At 51.6% G+C, this 22436-nt stretch overlaps 2 protein-coding genes across 5 annotated transcripts; one reads left to right on the plus strand and one right to left on the minus strand.

Moving 5' to 3' along the window:
* Positions 1 to 458: 458 nt before the first annotated feature.
* PINLYP (phospholipase A2 inhibitor and LY6/PLAUR domain containing) lies at positions 459 to 4419 on the minus strand. The gene is made up of 5 exons (XM_081118884.1): positions 3945 to 4419; positions 2908 to 3024; positions 1255 to 1407; positions 870 to 1013; positions 459 to 691 (listed from the first exon to the last, which is right to left on the minus strand). The coding sequence occupies exons 1-5, from the start codon at positions 4012 to 4014 to the stop codon at positions 537 to 539; spliced, it is 639 nt and encodes a 212-aa protein (XP_080975010.1). The 5' UTR covers positions 4015 to 4419; the 3' UTR covers positions 459 to 536.
* A 734-nt stretch (positions 4420 to 5153) lies between these two features.
* On the plus strand, positions 5154 to 22371 carry XRCC1 (X-ray repair cross complementing 1). Of its 4 annotated transcripts, none has more exons than XM_081119760.1 (17): positions 5154 to 5359; positions 5746 to 5838; positions 12669 to 12779; positions 15914 to 16072; positions 16971 to 17045; positions 17144 to 17249; positions 17442 to 17551; positions 17627 to 17738; positions 17893 to 18151; positions 18461 to 18577; positions 20537 to 20630; positions 20793 to 20925; positions 21125 to 21179; positions 21274 to 21413; positions 21523 to 21613; positions 22013 to 22088; positions 22182 to 22371. In XM_081119760.1, the coding sequence occupies exons 1-17, from the start codon at positions 5309 to 5311 to the stop codon at positions 22293 to 22295; spliced, it is 1896 nt and encodes a 631-aa protein (XP_080975886.1). In that variant the 5' UTR covers positions 5154 to 5308; the 3' UTR covers positions 22296 to 22371. The 4 variants fall into 4 exon arrangements, 3 of the variants coding, with proteins under 3 accessions (XP_080975886.1, XP_080975887.1, XP_080975888.1); XM_081119761.1 differs by having other exon boundaries at positions 21128 to 21179; XM_081119762.1 differs by having other exon boundaries at positions 20823 to 20925.
* Positions 22372 to 22436: the final 65 nt, after the last annotated feature.

Below are 22436 nucleotides of genomic sequence, written 5' to 3' on the forward strand. Positions count from 1 at the left end.
AAATGACACCACAATCTGTGCCTCAGTTTGTTCATCTGTAAAATGGAGCCTGGCTAGGCGTGGCTCAGCAGTTGAGCATCAACCTAGGATCCAAGCAATCTCGGTTTGATTCCCGGTCAGGGCACATGCCTGGGTTGCGGGCTCGATCCTCAGTGGGGGGGCATGCAGGAGGCAGTCAATCAATGACTCTCTTATCATTGATGTTTCTATCTCTCCCTCTCCCTTCCTCTCTCTGAAATCAATAAAAGATATATTTAAAAATAAAATAAAGTGGGGATAATATCAACTTTAGAGTTGCTGTGATTATGAAATGATCATAGCACAGGAGCCCAGCAGGTTTTAATAAAAGGTAGGGTTTTTTCCCTCTTCCTTGCAAAGACAGGGTTCCCAAGGGTTGAGCCCCCAGCTTTCTGCAACAAACCTTCCTGAGATGCAACATGTCACAAAGACTCAGGCTTGCTCAGTTAATCTGTTTAATTTATAGGCACACAGGCTGAGGACAAATGGGGACCTCAAGCCACACACTCCTCAGTTCTTCACTCGGCCCTGCCAGGGGGCTGGGGGGCTGGAAGGCAGTCTGCTCGGCGGAGGAAGTAGAGATAGGAGGCTGAGGGCACCTCGGCCCCAGGCTTGGTGTTGCAGGCACTCTCTGTAGCACAGCCTCGGGTGGCAAACCTGGTGTTGATGATACCTGGGACGGGGATGTTAGAATGGAGTCAGGGCCCCCAACCACTCATGACCTAAAAATCTTGGTCCTGCACCCTCCTCACCCAGTTCTCTGGGGCCACCATCTCCGCTAGGACCTGGAAGCACTGGCTTCCAGTTCTGGGGCCCCTGTGCCCTCCTCCAGAGATCCAGATGCCCCTCACCAGCCTGCACATTGCCAGCGAAGTAGATGCAGTGGGTTTCCTCGCCAACACAGCGGGCTGCCTGGGTCCCTGGGCACGTCTCCTGGAAGGGTACGATGCACGCAGGACACTGGAGGCCATTCTCAGTCCGATTGTTCTGGGGAGCTGGGGAGGAGGGTGGAGTACAAGGTACAAAGAGACATTTAGACCCTCCCTCAACCTCACAATAACCCTAGGGAACAGCACTAATGGACCCTGCATTTACAGGAGCAGAAAGTGAGGCTCAGTGAGCAAGGTCAGTGCCTGATGTTACAGCGCACAGATCAGTGGTGGCCGAGGGCACACACACTGGGCTCTTGGGGCAGGCTGGAAGGGACTCCTAATGCGGGGCTGAGCTGGCACTTACGGGTCACTGAGCCGTTGTTGCAGCCATCACTCTGGCAGCAGTATGTGTTGGTCACCATGTAGTCCTTGGGACCCATGGTGGTGGATACGAAACCCGAGTAGCAGTCGCTGAACTTCATGCAGGCCTTGTAGGTGTTCACTGAGTGGCGGCCCTCTGCAGGATGGGGACCGGAGGGAAGGGCTTGGGCAGTGTTGACTCCTGCCTGGGGTCTCTCCCCACCCCATAGTTCCCCACCCCATGACTGTCTAGGATGGTCTCTTCCAGCCCCCTAAAGCTGTACCCCCTTATCTGCCTGGGGTACAGTCTGGAATGGTTTATTAGTAGCTATCTCCACCCCCCACCTCATTGCCATAGGCCCTAGCCAGCCTTTGGTGGTCACTTGCTGTTCCCATTGCCAAGCCCAGGTCTGTCTAATGTGGTCCCTTCCACCCCACCCCCATGCCATGGCCACCCCTTAAAGGTCCTGTGGATAGACCTTTCCCAGGTCCCCTATGGCTACCCTATGCCTCTGAGAGATGCTCTCTTCCAGCCTTCACAGGCTTGGGAGCCGCTTTCAACAAACCGTGGGATGCGGCCCCCACACCACCCTGCAACGCCCAGGTCCCTCTCTGTCTAAGAGGTCTCTTCCGGATTTCCTCATGGTCACTCCCCAGCCACCCCCTTTGGTTACCCCCAGATCTTGCCTTAAGTGGTCTCTTCCAATCTCCACCGCCTTCCTCCCCCCGGCGTGTGGTCTCTTCCAACGCAATCCAAAGGTTTCCCCCTCTTCACTCCCCCAAAGGGTGGCTCCCCCTTCCCCCTCAGCTTCCCCCCCCCCCGGGGGGTCTGTATCTCCCTCCTACAGGGGGTGCTGGGCGTCTCTTCAAGCCTCTCAGGTCCTCCCAGCAGCCACGCGGGTAGGGGGGTAGGGCTGCCCGCAGTCTTGCGCCCCGCCTCCCTCACGCCCCCTCCGCGGACGGCCCCTCCCCGCGCGCCGCCTGCTGCCCGGCCTTCACTCCTACACCGAGCCCCTGTTCCCCCACCCCTGGGGTCTCTCCCGTTGCTCCCCATCTCCCGCGCGCCTTCTCAGGTCCGCGGTGGTCCCTGCCATTGAAGTCATCCCTCCTCTCCCATCCTACTCACCAGCCCCCCCCCCCGCCCCATATCCCCTCCTCCAAGCTTCAGGATGCCCTTCCCTCTCCTGTCTGCTGTGGTCCCTTTTATTTCTCTCCTCCTACCCCCAGCATCACCTCTCCTCCCCTGTCAGGGATGGTCTCTCGCAGCCCGCACTACCCCAGATCCCTGGGGGAGTCCGTTCCTCCCTCCCGCCCCCAGCGTCCAGCCTGAGCACCTGCCTCGCACCCCAGCCTCTTCCATCTCCTCTGTCCGCGCCCCACCCCCGCCTCCTGTCAGATTCGTCCCCTCTCGCTGCTGTTCCCCGTGTCCTTTCCTCACCCCCCCCGCCTGAAAAGGTCCCCATATCTGCCCCCGCCCCCCAATGCTCTTTTGGAGACGCTCATTTTCGGGAATCCCTGACAACAGTGGTTTCTGCAGCTGCCCCGAACTCACTTTCCTCCGCTCCCCTGGCGACAGCCTTTCCCTTTCCCCGCCCGCCCCCGCGAGGGCCCTCCCGCCGCAGCCCGCTCCCCAGGGGTCGACGCCCCGCGCTCGTACTGGTGCTCGACTCCCCCACGATGGCCACGCAGGCGTCCTTGCCGGCCTCGCAAGTCTTCATTTTCCCGCTGCACGTGGTCCCGGAGCCCCTGCACACCTCGCAGCTTAGGGGGCACCCTGCAGGGCAGAGGGCCAGGCTGCAGTCCCCAGGCGGTGGGCTGTAGGACCGCGGGGGCGCGCCGGGGGAAGGGGCGGGCTTTGGGGTCCGAGGGAGGTGGGACCGGTGTGTCCCTGTTCCTGGGTGGGGCACCGACCGCGGTCGCGGGAACTGTCCAGCGCTCCGACGGGGACGCGCTGCTGATGCCAGCAAAGCTGCTTCCTGAGGCGGGAAGCGACTCTGCCGCGCAGCCTGTTTACCTAATTACAAGGCTGGGGACTTTGGACGCTAGGGTCCCCTGAGAAAGCTCGGGCACGGGGAGGGGGTCCTGGAGAGGGTTTCCACGGACTTTCGTGAAGCTTCAGGTGCAGCTGGTTCTTGGATGTGGGACCCGCCTTCATGCAGGAACCGTGTGTCCGTCTTGTAGACAGTGGAAGCACCTCTGTGCCCCTGAATCTGAGGTGGGCATCCCAGTTCCAGAAGGGACAGTGAGGACCAGGAGGGCTGAGGGCATGTGCTCCCTGATCCTGAGAGAGGGGCAGCTGGCGCCCAGACCCCCGGACCTGGGGAAGGTGGCGCTGGCCTGAACTCCTGCTTCTAAGGGAGGAGGGTCTGGGGGCTTGATCTCCCTGGAGCCCAAGAAAAAAGGAAAGTTCTTCCCTTCCCCCCAGTTTAAAAAAATTTTTCTTTTTTAATCATGTTCTCCTCTGACTTTCTAGAATTTAAATGTTTTGAGACCCCTCCTGGGGGACAGAGGATTCAGTGCCCACCGTGCCCCCTCCTTTCTCAGAGGTCCAATCTCAAGACCCTCTGAGCTTTTCCTCTCTTGGGGCCCCAGTCTTTCTCTTCCTTTAGCCTCTGCTGTCGACACGAATCTGAATTCCCAGGACACCACCTCTTTCCCTCTGGATCCCAGGAGTCCAAGCCCCTGGTCACTTACCCAGATGCAGCAGGGTGCAGAGCAGTGTGAAAGCCAGCGGGAAGGCACTCGGTGCCATGGAGGGCCTCATGGTGTGTGACCCAGCAGTCCCTGGTTCCCAGCACTTATAGGAAGCTGAGGAGGGGCGGGTCTGGACCCACCTTCACCCCGGGGTGAGAAATAGCTGAGGTAAGATCTCAGGGCAGGCCTCTGCGGCTCTGGGTTGGGGAGGTGGCACCAGAATCCAAAGGGACATGGGCATCTTGTGCCCAGGCCCCTCCTCCACAGGAATCCCAGGAGTCTGGGCTTCCAGCCCCTTCTTCTATCAGGACCCAGAGGGGTACTTTCCTGTTTTCTCACATTCCCCTTCCCTTCCCCTTTTTTTTCCTGGCCCAAAGCCCAACTGTCACTTGATTCCCTGTAGGTGTAGAGCGGCTACAAGGACTGAGATCCCCTCTCCCTTCTCTCTCTTCCTAAGGAAGCACCCTGCGTGGGTGGGGCCCTACCTGGGAGCGCCCAGCATGTCCAGTCTTGTTCTGCAGGGGCCCTGGAGCCCTGTCTCCCTTCCCTCCTTCGCGGGCTTCGCTCATACTCCCTGCTCTGTGTTCGGTCTGTCTCCAGCCCCTACCCGCCTGCGGCTGTAACTCTGGGTCTGGCAGGGACCGAACAGACGGAGTGCCTGTCGACCGGCAGGGACGGGCGTGGTAGGAGACGGATGCCCACGGGTCACTTTGGGAAACTGAGGCATGGGTGGAAGCACTCCAGACTGGGTGTGTGTGTCTGGTTTGAGCTCATGCTTTGCGTTTTATTTAGGTTCTTGATCCACTCTTTCCTGGCCTCAGGCATAAATAACCCTGAGGAAGAGCTGAGAATTTTTTCCTGTGTGTGTGGTGGGAAGCTAGTGGGGGACTCGCATAGCTGCAGAACCGGTGGAGAGGATCCTGCTACGACAGGCTCCAGGATCCCTGCAAAAATCCACGCGGGTTTGTGGTCCTCTAGCTTCCTAGGCTTCAGTTTGGGCGGTGACTGCGTTGTCCAATGAGAATGGCGAATTTCTTCTAGGGACCAATCCCGGAGGCCTCTCCTGTTGCTAGGCGCCCAGAAAGCCGGCTGTGAACGTCACCGGAAGGAGGGGCTAGACAGTGATAGGGCCAGAGAGAGGCGGGACTAGAAGAAAAGCTCGTTGCTAGGGAACTCAGCGCCTCTCTTGCAAGAGGCGCCACTGGGCTTGCGCGAGGTCGACGCGTGCGCGGCGCGCCGCGGTTTGAAAGGCCCGAGCCTCGCGCGCTTGCGCAGTTAAGCGCGCGCAGGGCGCACCCCCTTCCTGTCCCCCAAACTCGGACCCTCGTTCATCCTTCGGGTCGGGCGAAGCCCACCACTTTGACATGCCGGAGATCCGCCTCCGCCATGTGGTGTCCTGCAGTAGCCAGGACTCGGTGAGGGACCGGGGTGAGGGAGGTTGGATGACGTAGAGGAATTCCTGAGGGGCCGCCACGAGAACTTCTGGAGTGTAAAAGGGAACTTCGTGGAAGTCTAAGGAGGGTTTGGGGAAATTTCTAGGAAGTTATAAGGGAATTCTGAGAGAGATGTGGGATGGGGGAACTTCGGGCCTCTGTGGAAGTTCCGGAGAGAAAGGAGGAATAGGGGAGCTTCCTTGGGGAGCTCATAGGTGACCTTCCCGGAGAAAGTGTAGTAGGGTTGGACTCTTGGGGGAATTAACGGGGACACTGAAATCTAGGGGATCGCGGAGCGCTTGGGAGGATCCAAAGGAATAATCTGAGAGCTGGGAGACTTAACTTTCCCTTTCCCATTCTTATTTCAGACCCACTGTGCAGAAAACCTTCTCAAGGCGGACACTTACCGAAAATGGCGGGCAGCCAAGACAGGCGAGAAGACCATCTCTGTGGTGCTCCAGGTGATCCTGCTCTTCCCCTTCTTCCTTCCTACGAGGAGTCGGGAGACCCAGGGTCCAGGCTCTGCTCTTGAGTTAAGCGGCAGTGGGTTGAGGCATTTCCCCCTGGGCCTCAGCTTCCTTACATGGAAAATGGGCAGCGTGATTGCTGGGCCCCTTAGCAGAGGAGGAAGGTGACCCAAGGACTAGGCCAGGGTTGACCATAGGAATTAGCTTGTGGCTGGGTAGGTTGCTTCTACTTTCTGGGCCTGTTTCCTCAGCTAGAAGAGAAAGTTATCGCTGTGCATCCTGATTTCTGAAGCCGGGCTGCTCAGGGCTGGAAGGTGTCTCAGGAGATCATCTAAGCCAACCAGCCCCATTTTAAAGACTGGGAAACTGAACTATAGGTTGGGGAGAAGTGAAGTGGCCCATCTACACTACCATTTCTGTAATGCTGGCCAGGTTCTTTTTGAGTATGCTCTCACCTAATCTGCACCACAGCCCTGTGAAATTGGAGGGAGGCAAACAGGAAAGGGTGGTTTGACCTGAGATGGTTATAGAATTCCAAACAGGCTACTCCTGTCAGGGATAAGAAACTGGGAGAAGAGAGCTAAGTGTGTTTTAAACATCTGCTCTTTGCCAGGTGCCGATCTTGGTGTTTTACCTGCATGAACATGCTCTTCACAAAGGCAGTGTGTCGTAGGGGCCGTTATCACCAGTAATAAAAGACAGTGCTGAGACTTGAACCCACGACTGCGTGTCGGTGCTCTTCACTGCTTTGTCATACTGCCTTGTGTGCACACACTGGTTCTTTTGATTTGGGCCATGTTCCTTACTTCTGAGGTGTGTGTGTGGGGGGGGGGGGATGTTGGGGGCAAGACTTTTTGATTGTGTTTGATACTGAATGTATTCTTGATCTCTTTCTGGCCCAGTGTTTCTGAAAAAGTTTTGGGTCACAAATCTTTTTGAGAATAGGAGAAAAGCTGAGGATTTTCTTTCCAGGAAAAATACACACACCTACAAGATTTTCTGAATGATTTTAGGAGTTTAAACATTTTGTAAGTCCCTAACATAGTAATAATAATGACAGCTAACATTTACTCAGTGTTACAACTGCCAGTCGTCATTCGAAACACCTCATGTGAATGAACTCATTGAATCCACATAAATACCCCATGACCCAGAGTCTACTATTATCCCCATTTTACAGTTGAGGAAACTGAGAGCCAGGGAGGTTAGCTTGTCTAGTTCAAATGTTTTAAACTGAGGGAGATACAGGTTGCTGACGGTTTAGTCTTGGGACCTGTTTTCAAGTCCCCAGCTCTCCCTCTTACTCTGTGACCTCAAGCAAATTGTTTCATTTATCTGAACCTGTTTTCTCATCTGTCTGCTGGGCATAATGAGATTCAAGCCCAGGGTTATTGTAATAATCAGTGACATAATGTCTGCAAAAGTGTTCTGTCAACATGTAGGTGTGTGTGTAAAGGGAGGGATTCATGTTTTTATTACTGAGTGATGATTCTGTTGGGCTCTCTTATGATCCCAGGAAAGTCTCCCATGACCCCAGGAGAATCACATCCCATTCTATACCTCAGTTGTAGTGGGAGCAGAGAAACTGAAAGCAGAAAGACAGGACATGCAGGTAAGGGAGCCAGAGAGGTCAGAATGAGGCACAGGGTTTTCTGATCTGAGAGACTGAGGGAGATAGTGCTCCTATCACTGAAATGGGAAGCCAGACAGGGGCAGCTTGAGAAGGTGATATGGCACATCCAGTTTTGATATGACTCTGGGAGATCCAAGGAGTGGCATCCAAGGGGCAGTTAGGGATTGGACATGGAGCTGGAGACAGAGGTATGGAAGCTGTTAGCACAGAGACAGGACCTATAGATTCAGGAATGGATGGATTTTTTTGTTCATTCATCGCATAATTATTTTTGAAGCACTTTCTATAGGCCAAGCTGTTTTAGATATTGGGGCCATGTAGCAGTGGACAGCATAAGACATAAATATGTCAGTCCTGTGGAGCTTTCATGTAGTGGGGAAAGTCAGAAGTAAAACAAGTCAGCTGACAAGTGCTGTGGAAGAAAACTAAACAGTCAAGAGGAATGAGGAATGCCTCAGCTGGGGCAGGCAGTGGCAAAAGGTTTTTATTTAAATAGGGAGTCAGGGAAGGCCTCCCTGAGGTGATATTTGAGCAGAGTGAGCTTTGTAGTGAACTATGCAGATATGTGGGGAAGACTCATGGGCTCCTAGGTGGGCTGATGTCTGGCCTCTCAGACTAACAGCTGGGAGGCCTATGTGGGTGGAGTAGAGTTAGCCAGGGGGAAAGAAGTTGGAGATGAGCTAATAGGGTGGAGGTGGAAGGCCCCATAACACTTAAGGCCTGAAAGCCATTGTAAGGACTACAGCTTTTACTCTGGGTGAGAGGGGAGCTACTGAAGGGCTCTAGGCAGAGAAGAAACAGAATCTCACTTAGGTTCTCATAGAATCCTGGTTTCTGTGTTGAGAATAAACTGCACGGGGGGCAAGTGTATGAGTAAGCAGCATTGCAGTGCTTAACTTATCTCCTGTCAGAGATCCTTTGGAAAATCTGATTGCTTTTAGCAGTTGCCAGTGTGCAAGGTGACTCCATATTTACTGAATGCTAATTTTTGTTCTTTTCAAGCAAGTGATGAGTGTGAAATTTCGGGACATCAAGACATGTAAACTAATCTGAGTTTTTTTCTACTGCCCTGTATTTTTTCCTTTTAACAATATTATGCAACATCTGGATATTACCACATGGGGTTTGGTCCTCAGCTCTTGATAGCCCCATACACCTTTTTTGTTTGTCATGGCCACAGGAGTTGCCAACCTATCACCTGCTCCTGGGAGTGGATCTTCCATCTCCTTGCTAACTTCTCCTGGGCCAGAGGGGATGGCTGGGATGCAGTCCAGGTGTAACTCCAGTGCCCCATTGGAGGTCTGTTCTTTAGAAGAAATGTTCCAACAGCAAGGTGGCACACGTTTCCTTTTTTTTCAATTCTTACCGAGGGACATTTTTAGAGAGAGAAGAAGGGAGGAAGAGAGAAACAGCAATCGGTTGCCTCCGGATGCACCCTTACCAGGGATCGAACCTGAAACCTAGGTATGTGCCCTGACCGGGAATTGAACTTGAAAGCTTTTGGGGTACAGAACCACACTCCAACCAACTGAGCCATCCAGTCAGGGCTCAGTGGTTTTCAAATCACTTGGTTTTAAATTGGGTTTTGCCTTTTTTGTTGTTCAAAATATTACAGATGTCCCTTTTTCTCCCCATTGACCCCTTCCACCTCTTCCATCCCCCTGGGTTTTAACTTCTTTTGATGTGTAATACATGTACAGCAAAGCACACAGTTCTGTAAATCCTCACAAACTATAACCTGTGTGTTTCACACTCAGATCAAGTAACAGGGTGTGCCACCCCCCAGGTCCCTTGTGCTCTTTCTTGTCACTACCCTCAGCAAGGGTAACCACTGTTAGCAGTTTCTTTTCTTTTTTTTAATCCTTACCTTAAGGTATTTATTTTTTCCATTGCTTTTCAGAGAGAGTGGAAGGGCTCCGGAGAGAGAGAGAAGCATCAATGTGAGAGAAACACATCGATTGGTTGCGTTCTGCTCGTGCACCGACCAGGGCCAGGGATTGAGCCTGCAACCAAGGTATGTGCCCTTGGCTGGAATCGAACCCAGGACCCTTCAGTCCACGGGTCTACGCTCTAACCACTAAGCCAGATTGGCTAGGGCTATTAGTTTGTTGTGTGGCCCTCCTGGGTTACTCTGTACACATATAAGCTTGTATACCCACCCCCTCCACTCCTTTTTAAAATTAAATAGTATTGCCCGGCTGGGCGTGGCTCAGTGGTTGAGCATCAACCTAGGATCCAGGAGATTGCGGTTCGATTCCCTGTCAGGGCACATGCCTGGGCTGCAGGCTTGATCCCCAGTTGGGGGCATGCAGGAGGCAGCCGATCAATGACAACTCTCATCATTGATGTTTCAACTCTCTCTCCCTCTCTCTCTCTCTGAAATCAATAAAGATATATTAAAATAAATAGATAAAATTAAATAGTATTTTTTCAAGTAACAATCTTGGGGATCCATTGCCATTGCATAAAGTTCTGCCGTATTCTTTTTTTTTTTTAACCTATTCTTTTAAATGGTGCATAACATTGCCTTTCATGGATGTGGAACAACTTTTACTAGATGTCTGTGAGGAACTTTGCAAATCTTCCATATGCCACTCAAATGGTTTCACTGTCATGAATTGTGTCTTCCTGAGAAAGGTACACCCAAACCTTGTCACAGATGAGTCATCTTGTGCTGAAGCCCTTCTCCTAACAGCCGACACTCACTGAACACTCTTTTTCTGAGCTAAAATTTACAGAACATAAAATTCACCATTTTAACCATTTAAAGTGTACAATTCAGTGGTTTTTAGTAGATTGACAATGTTCTGCAGTCATCACCACTAATTCAGCGTATTTTCGTTACCACTTAAAGGAAATCCTATAACCATTAAGCAGTCACTCCCTCTTTCCCTCTCCCCAGATTGCCCCTGACAACCACTGATGCACTTTGTGTCTCTATGAATTTACCTATTCTGGACATTTTATATAAATAGGATCATGCAATCTGTGGCCTTTTGTGTCTGCTTTCTCTCACATAGCGTAATTTTTTTAAGGTTTCTCCATGTTGTAGTGTGTGTGAGTGCTTCATTCCTTTTTATAGTTGAGTAATAGTCCATCATTTGGATAGACCATACAATGTGTCTCCATTCATAAGTCAGTGGACATTTGGGTTGTTTCCATGTATAGACATTCAAGGGGCTTTATGTGTATTCCTCATTTGAATATTCACAACTGTATGAGGTAAAAGTTGTTAGGAACCCCATTTTATAGGTTAGAAAGCTGAAGCCCAAAGGGGTGACATGAAACCATTTGCTCCAGGATCACACAGTAGTAAGTAAGCAGAGCTGGGAAGGGTCAGACATTGTTCTTGGCATTGGGAACACAGTAGGGAATGACTCATATTGCCCCTGCCCTCGTGGAGCTTAAAAGTCTGGTCGGGGAGACAGGTACTAGACAAATACAAATAAAAAATATAACTATATATCAAGTGGTGATTATGAAGAAAAACAAAGGAGGGTTAGCGGATAGAGAAGCACCTAGTAGGAGGTGGGGGAGGCTACTTTAGTTGGTCTGAAGAGCTGACATCTGAGCAGAGACCTGAAAGATGGAAGGAGTCAGCCACAGGAAGGTTTGGGGAAGGAGTAATCCAGGCAGAGGGATGACAGGTGGAAAGGCCCTGAGGTGGAAAGGAGCCAGCCTGTTCTCAGGACAGAAGGAAGGCTGCATGGCTGGAGGAGAGACATCAAATGTGGCAGGAGGCCAAGAAGTCAGGCTGGGACTTGTGTGCCTGGGCAGCACCACACACCCATGCAGGGCTCTGAGCTGGGAGCAGCAGAGTCGCCAGGAGGTCAGCATGCCTCAGGCTTGGGAAGGCCCTTCCCTCATCACCGCCTCTCTCTTCAGCTCACCCACCTGGTGGCGATGGAGCCCGCGCAAACTCTAGCCAGGCTACCTGGTCTCTGGTCCCAGCTGTGCCACTCACAAGCTGTCTGACCTTAGGGAAGTTACATAACCACTTCCTGCCTCCATTTACTCATGTGTAAAATGAGGATAATAATAGCCCTGCCTTGTAAAGCCGTTGTGAGAAGAGAGGATGCATGCATTACATGTCTGGCACATCGTGGGCACTTAGATGTTTGCCGCAGCTCTTGTTGTGCTTATTATCTGTGTCATCTCAGCTTCCTTCAGAAGAAAGATTATTATGAGGACCCTCCCCTTTCGCACGTGAGTTAGCTGCCTCTCAGAGAAGTTGTATGTCACCCAGGGTTGCACATTTGGAAATGGCAGGGCTGGATTTGAACCCAGGCTTGACTCACTCCCAGTCCAGGCTCCTTCCTTCCATGTAGGGATGCTCCTGTGTGTAGCCCTGTGCAGGCAATGTTGAGTGACCTCCTGACTGGGAGGTAACAGGGCAGACTGGAGCATCAGTGTAGGGTGGTGGACTATTACCTTTGAAGGTTGGAATAACTTGTCATTCAAGGGTCCAAATACAGGAACCCCAAACTAGAAAGCAGGAGACTTGCCTTAGCTGTTCCCAGCTGCCTTCCACCCCCACATGGCTTTCTGCACCTGTAACTGTCAGAAGGGGATGGCAGGTCCTTTGGGGAAGCCTTCTTACTGGTAGCTCTTTCCTTTCGACAAATAATTATTGAGCATTGACTATAATGCCTCCTAAGGACTGACAGTGGTAGAGTGCCTATTACATACCGGACCATAGTATTTACAAGCACAGCTATGGTTATCACCCCCATTTTACAGATAAGGAAACCAAGGCTCCATGAGGTTAGAGGCCATAGAGCTAGTGTTTGGCAGAGCTGGGATTTGAACCCAGGAAGCAGTGGTGAGAAAACCAGACCAGGGCTCTATCCTCAGGGAACTCCCTTAGAGTCCTGTGTTATTGGGGGTGGAAACTGTGGCTGGTGCTGCCAAGGAGAGCTCCATGGCAGCAGGTTATAAGCCTATCTGGCAGAGTCTGGAGGAGTCAGGGAAGCAGGTATGGGGGTTTATGCATTCAGTGAATATTTTTTGAGCTCTGACTGTGCTGCATGTAGGGAACAAGGTGGCACCACTCGGTACTGGCCACCCACTTGTCACAGAGTTGACACTGCAAGGAGATATGGTGGCTCACATGTGGGTCATCCCACTCCTGAGGTTCCAAAGTGAGCCCAGGGGCAGAGCAGGCACTGACAGTGGGCTTTCCCTCTCGCAGTTGGAGAAGGAGGAGCAGATACACAGCGTGGACATTGGGAACGATGGCTCTGCCTTCGTGGAGGTGCTGGTGGGCAGCTCTGCAGGAGGAGCTGGAGAGCAAGACTACGAGGTAAGCAGGGCCTTGCGTTGGGCCCCAGGCTGATCCCTGCCCGAGATGCCCCATCACCACTTCCCTGGGGGCCTCCTGGATGCCAGACCAGGGTGGACATGATTCACACTGACTACTGCCCTCTGGAGGAGCCCAGTATACAGAGGAGAAGGTGATAAATTGTGGACAGCAGGGAGACCCAGTTTGCACTGTGATGGCATAAACAACGAGGCACATGTTTGTTCTAAAATTCAGTCACTGCTTGAGAGCAAAACCTTTTATCCAGCCCTAGGGGCTCTCACAGATGGTCCTGCAAATTGAGATTTTGCATTGTGTGGGATGCCTCTGTTAGTCACTTGATTTGCAACAAATGTTTCCAAGAAGGAATGCCTTTTGCTCTATTACGAATATTTTAAAAAGTTGGCACAATCCTTTTTTCCCTGGTTGAATTTATTAGAGCTGGATTGATGAGATCATAGTTAGCTAGTTAATCAACAAAATGTTTTTGGGTAAAAATAGACCTACCGTGACAAAGAGAGTTTACAGTTTTAAGTGAACAAACCAGTTTTCTACAAGATATGTTTTCCTTTTCTTGCAGTGAGAAATTGTTTTTGTATTTAAAGAATAGTTTATTGATTTTTAGATGTGGGGAGGGAGAGGGAGAGAGAAACTGATTTCATTGCGCAACACTGATAGGCTCCTCCTGCGAGACCCCTACCAGGGATGGAGCTGCAATCCAGGCATGTGCCCTGACTGGGAATGAAACTGGCAACTTCCTGGTGCACTGGAGGAGGCCCAACCAACTGAGCCACACTGGTCAGGGCAGAAATTGTTTTTAATTGAGGTATATTTTGCATACAATAAAATACACAGATCTTAATGTAGTTATCAAAGAGTCTTTGACAAATGTATATACCTGTGCAGCTGTCCCCCAAATCGACACATAGAGCGCTGCCAGCATCACTGAAAGTTTTCTCTTGTCCCTTAACAGTCACTCCTCCCTCCCCATGCTGGCCCCCCCAGCTCAGGCAACTTTTGACTTTCTTTCAGTCACTATAGATTAGTTTTGCCTGTCCTAGAATTTCATATAAATGGAATCTCCCAGTATGTACTTTTTTGTGGGTAGCTCTTTTACTCAGCATACTGTTTTTTGGGGGGTGTTTTGGTTAATCCTCACCGGAGGGTATTTTTTCCATTTATTTTTTTTAAATTTTTTTTTAGAGAGAGTGGAAGGGAGGGAGGGAGGAGGAGAAAGAGACGGAGAGAGGGAGAGATCGATATGAGAGAGACACATCGATTGGTTGCCTCCTGCACATGCCCTAACTGGGGCGGGGAACGAACCTGCAACCCAGGTACGTACCCTTGACCAGGAATCAAACCCACAACCCTTTAGTGCGTAGGCTGATGCTCTAACCATTGAGCAACACCAGCCAGGGCACCCGGTCAGTTTTTATTATTTGTTCCTTCATCATACTGTCCATTAACTTCTTTAAACTATTAAAAATACTTTTATATTGTGTGTTTGATGTTTTCAATATATGCAGCCTTTATGGGTCTGAGTCTGCAGTTTGTGGTTTCTGCTGATCTTAAGTCATGGCAGCTTGTTTCCTCGTGCCTCATGGGTGTGTGTGACTGTTTAATTGTTAACTTCTGTCCTTTGGGAATGTATCTGTGGGAAATCTTGGAGGACTGGGTTTGAAGTACATGCCTCCAAAGAAGATTTGCCCTGGTGTCAGGTGACACTGTCTTCATGGGGCCACTTAAAATGTTCAGCTTGTGACCAATGACTCTCTCTCATCACTGATGTTTTTATCTCTCTCTCCCTCTCTTTTCCTTTCTCTGAAATCAATAAAAACATATTTAAAAAATTAAAAAATAAAATGTTCAGCTTGTGTTATTCCATGCAGATGGCTAGCATGAGTTTTTGCTCCTAATCCTTGAAAGTACAAACTGATGGTTAGGAGTTGTTCATCTTTTCTGTGCTGTCCTCCAGAGCTAAGGCTTTCCACTGTCTCCATAAGGCACATTTCCCCATGATTTACCCACAGAGGAGGGGCCCAGTTCTACGTGATTTGTTGGTGGCCTCTGAGATACTATTTTTCCTTGCTTGGAGCCCAGGTGGTCTTCTGTTCCCCCCTGCTCCCCCTGAAAGGCACTTTAAAATCAATCTCTACGTGCCACCCAGGGTCTGCACCAGGGCAGACACTACATCAGTGCCACCCACTGTATCAGTCAGGGTCCTGCCGAGACACTGAAACCATACCAGTTATTTTAGCCAAGAGAATTAGTGACCGATGAGGCGAGAAGACTGAGGTACAATGAAGAAGCAAGTGTAGGGAGCAAAAGGAAAAGGTAGGAATGATTGAAACGTAGATGTTTAGAAGTTGGAAGTGGGGGTTCCATAGAGCTGAAACTCAGACCCTGAGGAGGGGCGGTCATTGGCTGGCACTGGTGTCCCTGAGAGGGGCTGGATGAGGCCAGTTCTGAAAGTGCTAGGAAGCTGCAAACTGGAATCACCTGCTGCCCGGGAAGGAGCTACTGCAGAGGCTGAGGTGTGTACCTGGGGTCATGCTCACAGGAGCTGCAACAAGGAGCAGATCCTGCCTCTCTCCTCCAGTTTGGTGGCCTCTCTCTAGCTCCCCCTGTTGGCAGATCCCTGTGAGGAGCAGCTGAAGAAGCAGAAATGTCCAGGCCCAACTGGATGAGTTTGAGCTGGGAGAATCACTTAGTAACTGGCACAACTTCCTCATTTCTGGACTCTGATAATTCCGCTCACCTTTCCACTGACCCAGCTATGTGTTTCCAAAATGTGTTTGAATTCTGTGCCGGTCATGGTGAATCTTCTCTGCTGGGAGGGTTTGTTCCTTAGGCCCTGTAGGCTGCCATATGGCCAGATATGGAAGGCTCTGTGCAAGAATTTAGAGAAGGATCATTCAGATGTGGACGTAGAAGGCTTCCTCTGGGACCTGTGTCAGGCAAGGACTGACCAGAGACCCAGAAACGGGAAGAGTCTAGAGACCTTGAGGCAGGTAGAGGCACAGCTGGATCTGGCAACTACCTAGCTTCTTCTCGGGCCCCCTGCCCTCTTCCCAGCCCCTAGGTCTTGTCATTTAAAGCAGCCAGCCCTGGTTCTCATTTGTTGTACCATCTCCCAGGTCCTTCTGGTCACCTCGTCTTTCATGTCCCCTTCTGAGAGCCGCAGTGGCTCCAACCCCAACCGTGTTCGCATTTTTGGGCCTGACAAGTTGGTCCGGGGAGCAGCTGAGAAGCGCTGGGACCGAGTCAAAATTGTTTGCAGCCAGCCCTATAGCAAGGTACATAAGGTGGGCACTGGGGGTGAGGGTCCTTAGCATTGGTCAAGGAGAGAGCTAAGGGGCCAATATTGAGTCACAGAAGGCTGGGGGGACTAGACAGCTAGTATCCCCATGGGACTTTGAGGAGGCTTTCCCTAAAATGGGCTTGAGTACTCCTCATGTGAGGCTTTGTTTCCTAGAGAATGTCTCTGACAGGTGAACTACAGGACCTCAGAGGGGAATTGGAGGAGGGGGACAGCTACTTGTTAGAGGGGTAGTCTAGAAGAGTGGGTCTAGGAGTTAACATCAAGAGAATGGAGTCAGATGCTGGGTTTAAGATTGGCTACCTTACTTCTTAGCTGTGTGACCTTGGGCAAATGACTTAACTTTTCTGACCTCAGTTTCCTGATCCTTATAGGTTTGTTGTGAGTTAGGATGCTAAGCTGTGGTAACAAGACCCAAGTGGTAATGATACCACATAGTAGAGGTACCCACGGAACTATCCTGGGGATGTTCAACTGGTCATCCAGGAACCTAGGTTCCTTCCATCCTATGACTCTGCATCCAGCTGGCAGAGGGGGAAAGAGCCTGGAGCATTTCTGTGTTTCAGAAGTGACACACAGTACTCCCTCCCATTCCATAGGCAGTAATTCAGGTTCACGGGAGTGGATTTGCTTGGACACCCAGCAGTCTTTGCCCATTGCTTATGAGACTAAAGGGGCTAATGCATGTAAAGGGCTCAGAGATGTGCTGACTCAGAGTTAGGGCTCCATAACAGTTGGATGTTATTATTGACATTATCCTACCAGAGTCCCTAGATGAGGAAAGAGCCAAAGAAGGGTTTCCTTAAGTTAAAGGGGTTTGGGGCCAGGCTTCAGTCCTTGGCCAGACTCCCTGACTCCCACCCATCCTTTCCCAGGACTCCCTCTATGGCTTGAGTTTTATACGGTTTCACAGTCCTCCAGACAAAGATGAAGCAGAGGCCTCACCCCAGGTAAGCTTTACCCGCCATCTCCCAGAGCCTTCTCCCTACCTTTTCTCCCCAACCTGCCAACAGTCCACACCCATTGCACTGACCTTGTGGGACCTTAGAAGGTGACCAAGCTTGGCCAGTTCCGTGTGAAGGAGGAGGATGAGGGTGCCAGCTCCCTGAGACCAGGGGCCCTCTTCTTCAGTCGGATCAATAAGACATCTACTGGTAAGTGTGGAAAACCCGAGTCCTGAGTACAGGGTTGGGACCTAGACTCCTGGGTCTGAGGGAGGAGGAGGCTGGGGACTTGGCCTGGATCACTGCTGGGTTTTGGGAATACCCCTCTATGTCACATGGATAGGAGGTGAAGGGCCTGAGGGCCCAGCCTTCTCATTCTGGTTCCACTTTCTCCCTCTATAGCCACAGCCAGTGACCCAGCAGGACCCAGCTATGCAGCTGCCACACTGCAGGCCTCTAGTGCCACCTCTTCAGCCTCTCCAACCTCCAGGGCAGTAGGCAGCACCTCTAAGGTGAGATCATCAGACCCTGATGGGTAGGGAAGGAGAAGAGAAGCTAGAGGCCTCATTTCATCCCACCCCTCTCAGCCTCAGGAGTCCCCCAAAGGGAAGAGGAAGTTGGATTTGAATCAAGAAGAAAGGAAGACCCCCAGCAAACCGTCAGCCCAGTCCTCACCACCTGTCCGCAAGAGACCCAAATGTGAGCATATTGGATTCCTTGTTCCCATTGGGGCCTATGCTCCTATGTCCTAGGAGTAGAGAGGACTGGGGGCTGGGACTCCGGATCTGAGGGAGGAGGGGCCAGGGGTTTAGTCCCAATAATGCCAACTGAACCTGCTCTTTGGCTTCTGCAGTGCCAGCACCCACCAGTACTCCAGCCACCACCTCAGTCCCTGCCCCAGCACGGGGGGCAGTGCCAGGGAAGCCCCGAGGAGAAGGCACCGAGCACAGGGGACCCCGAGCTGGCCCGCAGGAACTGGGAAAGATCCTTAAGGGTGTGGTGGTGGTGCTGAGTGGCTTCCAGAACCCCTTCCGCTCTGAGCTCCGGGATAAGGCCCTAGAGCTGGGGGCCAAGTATCGGCCAGACTGGACTCCAGACAGCACCCACCTCATGTAGGCCTGTGACCTCCTCCTTCCCACCTCCTCGTCTGTCTCTTCCATCTTGCTTTCTCTCTCTCTCTGCCTGTCTGCCTGTGTCTCTGTCTCTGTCTCTGTCTGTGTCTTCAGCTCTCTGTATGTACCCTCTGCTTGGTTTGCTCTCTGATTTGTACATCTTTCCCTCTGTCTCCCTGTTTCTCCCATATCTGTCTCTTTTTTTCTCTTACTCATCTTTCCTTCTCTCTCTCTGTCTTCCTTATCTCCCTGTTCCCCTTTGCCCCTCACATCACACCTGACTGACACCCTCTGTTCTGCTCCCCACAGCTGTGCCTTTGCCAACACCCCCAAGTACAGCCAGGTCCTAGGCCTCGGAGGTCGCATTGTACGTAAAGAGTGGGTGCTGGACTGCCACCGCATGCGTCAGCGGCTGCCTTCCCGGAGGTGAGGCCTCACTGCACACCTGTGGTACACACATGTACACATGTATACACATACTGACCCTGCCCCTCATCCCTGCGCTGGGCAATGCTAGGGCTCTGAAGAGAAATCAGACTGAAGCCTGCTAGTGGAGAACACAGGTGGGCCCAGCCCAGAGTCAGCTGACTTCTGAAAGAAGGAAGGACATGGGCTGGGAGTCCTGGAGGAGGGAAAGAGGACTTGCCTGGGGGCTCACAGAGGGCTCTGTGAAGTCTGTTTAGTAGGAAAAAATAAGACATTGCTGGCTGGAGAAACAGCCTGTGCAAAGGCTTAGGGGCAGAGAACGGAGAGAGAATGGAGTATTGGGGCCTGTGTAGATTTTATTTATTTATTTATTTAAATCTTTTTTTTTTTTTAATTGATTTCAGAGAGAGGAAGGGAGAGGGAGAGAGAGATAGAAACATCAATGAGGAGAGAGAGTCACTGATCAGCTGCCTCCTGCATGCCCCTCAATGGGGATCAAGCCCGAAACCCAGGCATCATCCTGAGCTGATGTGTGGCTGTTCTGACCTTTATTTTGTTAAGAGTGTCGTGGTTTTTATTACAGAAATACTCATGAGTTTGATTAACGGGTGCTTCATCCTCACTTCCAGGGGGTGATATATAACAGTCTGTGTACCTGGCATTTGCCCCTCTGAAATCTGAAAATTCCGAAATTCTGAAACCCACCTGGCTCCAAGGGTCTGTCCTCTGAGCAGCAGGGAGCTGTGGAAGGCTTGGCAGGGGCAGGGGCAGGGGCAGGGGCAGGGGCAGGGGCAGGGGCAGGGGCAGGCTCTGGTCTGAGGGCTGGAATGTCCAGGTGAAGCTGCAGGTGGGAACCCTGGAGGAGGCTGGGACCTTTGGGAAAGAAATGGGATGGGTTGGGTCTATTTAGGGACAGAGGAACTGGATTTGGATCATTGTCTGCCTGGGAGAGGTGAACACGTGTATAGAAGAAAAGGCAACAAAACACTGTTGGATTTGCAACTGGGTTTTGACCAAAAAAAAGAGAGAAATCCAGAAAGCACCTTATATTTTAAAAAGTTGATGATGGAAAATTCCAGGGGAATGGCTCTCCCCACAATAATCACAAATTGAGTTTTTAAAATCTTTTAGTTGGTCCAAGCACTCTAAAGAAAAGGCTTAGTAAACCTGCCATTGATTGATTCTTTAATCAACTTCGACACTTTAAATTCTCTGAATTTCCCATGAACCACTGCTTTCCAGTGAGTGTGATTTACCTGAACAGTGTTCCACCAGCTTTGAAAAATTCAAATTATGTGCAGAAGGGTCTCCATATTTGTACCAGGAAAGTAAAGCTAACACGTTCATTTGCTTCTGCATAATTTGCCCTGGGATTGGGGCAAATTAGTTAATCTCTGTGTGCCTTCGTTTCCGTATCTGTAAAATAGGGCTAAAATACCACCTACCTCAGGATTCCATGACTCCATGTTTGTCAAGTGTTTAGAATAGTGCCTGCCTGGCACATAGGAAATCCCATATAAGTGTTAGCTGTAGTTATTACTAGAACTAGGAGAATTCTTTTCCTGGAATATCGGTAGTTTAAGGACCATTGAATATAGTGCCAAGGTCTTAAAAACTGTTTTTGCTTTTGGAGATTTTCCCTTAATTGGTAGGCATTCTCCCAATAAGAAACCGAATTTGATTCTTAGAGGGGAAAAGTATTTCTGACTTTTTTTGCTTTCTGAAATTGGGCATTTCTTCCCCAAGAGGGCAGGGCAGCCAAGGAGTACTCAGGTCTCCCGTGTGGGTGACTGGGGGTCAGTGGGGCCTTCCAGAACTGGGAAGAGGGGCAGGCTGGGAGAGTGACCATGGTTGTGACCCTAGATAATTAGTAAATGCCAGTGGCTGCTGCTCCCGAGCACCCTACAGGCCCCAGAGGACACGACATGCTGTTTGTCTGAGGCCCAGTTCCTCCCCCAGGTACCTCATGGCAGGGCCAGACTCCAGCAGTGAGGACGAGGGCGACCCTCACAGTGGCGGCAGCGGGGATGAAGCCCCTAGGCTTCCCCAAAAGGTCTGCTGTCCCCTCCCTGGGTGTGGGGGTGTGTGGTGGGAAGAGGACATGGGTCTGTTGTGGTCCCCAGAGTCTCTACTGCCTCCTGTGGGCATACCTCTCCACACACACTCCCACCCACCCTGCCCTTTTCCTGCTCACTGACCCACACTCCCTCCTCAGCGCCCCCAGACCAAAACTAAGCCCTCTCAGGCTGCAGGATCCAGCTCACCCCAGAGACCCCCAACCCCAGAAGAGACCAAACCAGCCTTACAAGGGTCCCAGGAAGATACCCACACCGAGGGGGAGTGGTCAGGTCAGAGCCTTAGGGAGAAGGGGATGGGGGCCTGGACTCCTGGGTCTGAGGGAGGAGGAGGCTGAGGGTCCCTGAATAACTGGATCTGGAGTTCTATTGAGGTTGGGGTTTGGGATGCCTGCGTGAGACTGGGCAGCGGGTTACCACTCTTCCCAGAAGACAGGGCGGTCACCTCGTGTTGCCTAAACTTGACTCGCAGAAGGACAGGACAATGGAGCAGAGGATTCTGGGGATACTGATGATGAGCTGAGACGGTAACGTTGCGGCTTCGGAGATGGGTGGGCCCGGCCTTGGGTAGAGGGGATCTGGTTTACATGCTCTTCCCCCACCCCTCTTGGCTTCCCCCAGGGTGGCTGAACAGAAGGAACAAAGGCAGCCCCCTGGCCAGGGGGAGAATGGCGAGGACCCATATGCAGGATCCACAGATGAGAACACAGACAATGAGAGTCCCCCAGAGTCTCCCAACCTGCCAATTCCCGAACTTCCAGGTAGGAAACCCCTTAGTGGGAACTGTCCCTCAATTCTCAGCTGTGACTGCTCCTGGCTGGTGCCTTGGCACTCCAGGGCCTCACCTTGGCTCTTCCACCATCTCCCCAGACTTCTTCCAGGGTAAACACTTCTTCCTGTACGGGGAGTTCCCTGGGGATGAGCGGAGGAAGCTCAGCCGCTATGTCACAGCCTTCAATGGGTCAGTCTCTGGGGTGGGACTTGGGTGGGGTGGAGTGCTTGGCCCAGGGGAGGGGGCGTGGCAGGTTGTGGGAAGGAAGGCAATGGGGAGAGGGGGAAGGTGCGTACCATACCCTGCAGGATTGGCACAGGCCATGAAGTTCAGTGCTAGCCCTGTTGCATAGCTTTCCCTTGGCTTTCTTCTCTTAAAGTGAGGCTCCCCACCACCGTCTGAAAGGATTAGTGACAGTGGGAGCTGTTGGTATTGTGGCTGTGGTGAGACTCGCACATGGGACAATGGAGGATCCACAGGCAGCCTCTAGGGGACATAGGGGATAGGAGAGGATGGCCTTTGAGAATGGTTGGGGACTGGGATGTTAGCAGAGGGGACAATTCTCGGCCTCTTTTCTTCTCCCACCAGGGAGCTCGAGGACTATATGAGTGACCGGGTCCAGTTTGTGATCACGGCACAGGAGTGGGACCCCAGCTTTGAGGAGGTGAGTCCAGAGGGCATGGAAAGGGAGACCCAGCCTGCTCCTGAATCCCTACTATCCTCTACTCTCTCACACTTGTCCCCTGCCCCCCTGTAGGCCCTGATGGACAACCCCTCCCTGGTGTTTGTCCGCCCACGATGGATCTACAGTTGTAATGAGAAGCAGAAGTTACTTCCTCACCAGCTCTATGGAGTGGTGCCCCAGGCCTGAAGTATGTGCTTGTGCACACACACACACGCATGCACACACACACATAAGTTTAATAAAGCTGACTTGGTTTGCAGCCGCTGCCTCTCTCACTCAGGAGTCTCCCAGAACCTCCAAGAGGCTCCCAGCTGTCTGTCTTATCTT

Source organism: Miniopterus schreibersii (assembly GCF_964146895.1).
Source record: "Miniopterus schreibersii genome assembly, chromosome: 18".
NCBI lineage: Eukaryota > Metazoa > Chordata > Mammalia > Chiroptera > Miniopteridae > Miniopterus > Miniopterus schreibersii.

What these genes read in the sequence shown, in the direction of transcription:
- PINLYP (XM_081118884.1), bottom strand. Translation starts at nt 4,014, where the DNA reads ATGAGGCCCTCCATGGCACCGAGTGCCTTCCCGCTGGCTTTCACACTG. An exon ending in CGTGGGGGAGTCGAGCACCA is followed by an intron (nt 1,408 to 2,907) that starts GTACGAGCGCGG and finishes CCCATCCTGCAG; the next exon opens with AGGGCCGCCACTCAGTGAAC. An exon ending in CAACAACGGCTCAGTGACCC is followed by an intron (nt 1,014 to 1,254) that starts GTAAGTGCCAGC and finishes CCTCCTCCCCAG; the next exon opens with CTCCCCAGAACAATCGGACT.
- XRCC1 (XM_081119760.1), top strand. Translation starts at nt 5,309, where the DNA reads ATGCCGGAGATCCGCCTCCGCCATGTGGTGTCCTGCAGTAGCCAGGAC. An exon ending in CCAGACAGCACCCACCTCAT is followed by an intron (nt 18,152 to 18,460) that starts GTAGGCCTGTGA and finishes TGCTCCCCACAG; the next exon opens with CTGTGCCTTTGCCAACACCC. An exon ending in CCCCTAGGCTTCCCCAAAAG is followed by an intron (nt 20,631 to 20,792) that starts GTCTGCTGTCCC and finishes CTCCCTCCTCAG; the next exon opens with CGCCCCCAGACCAAAACTAA.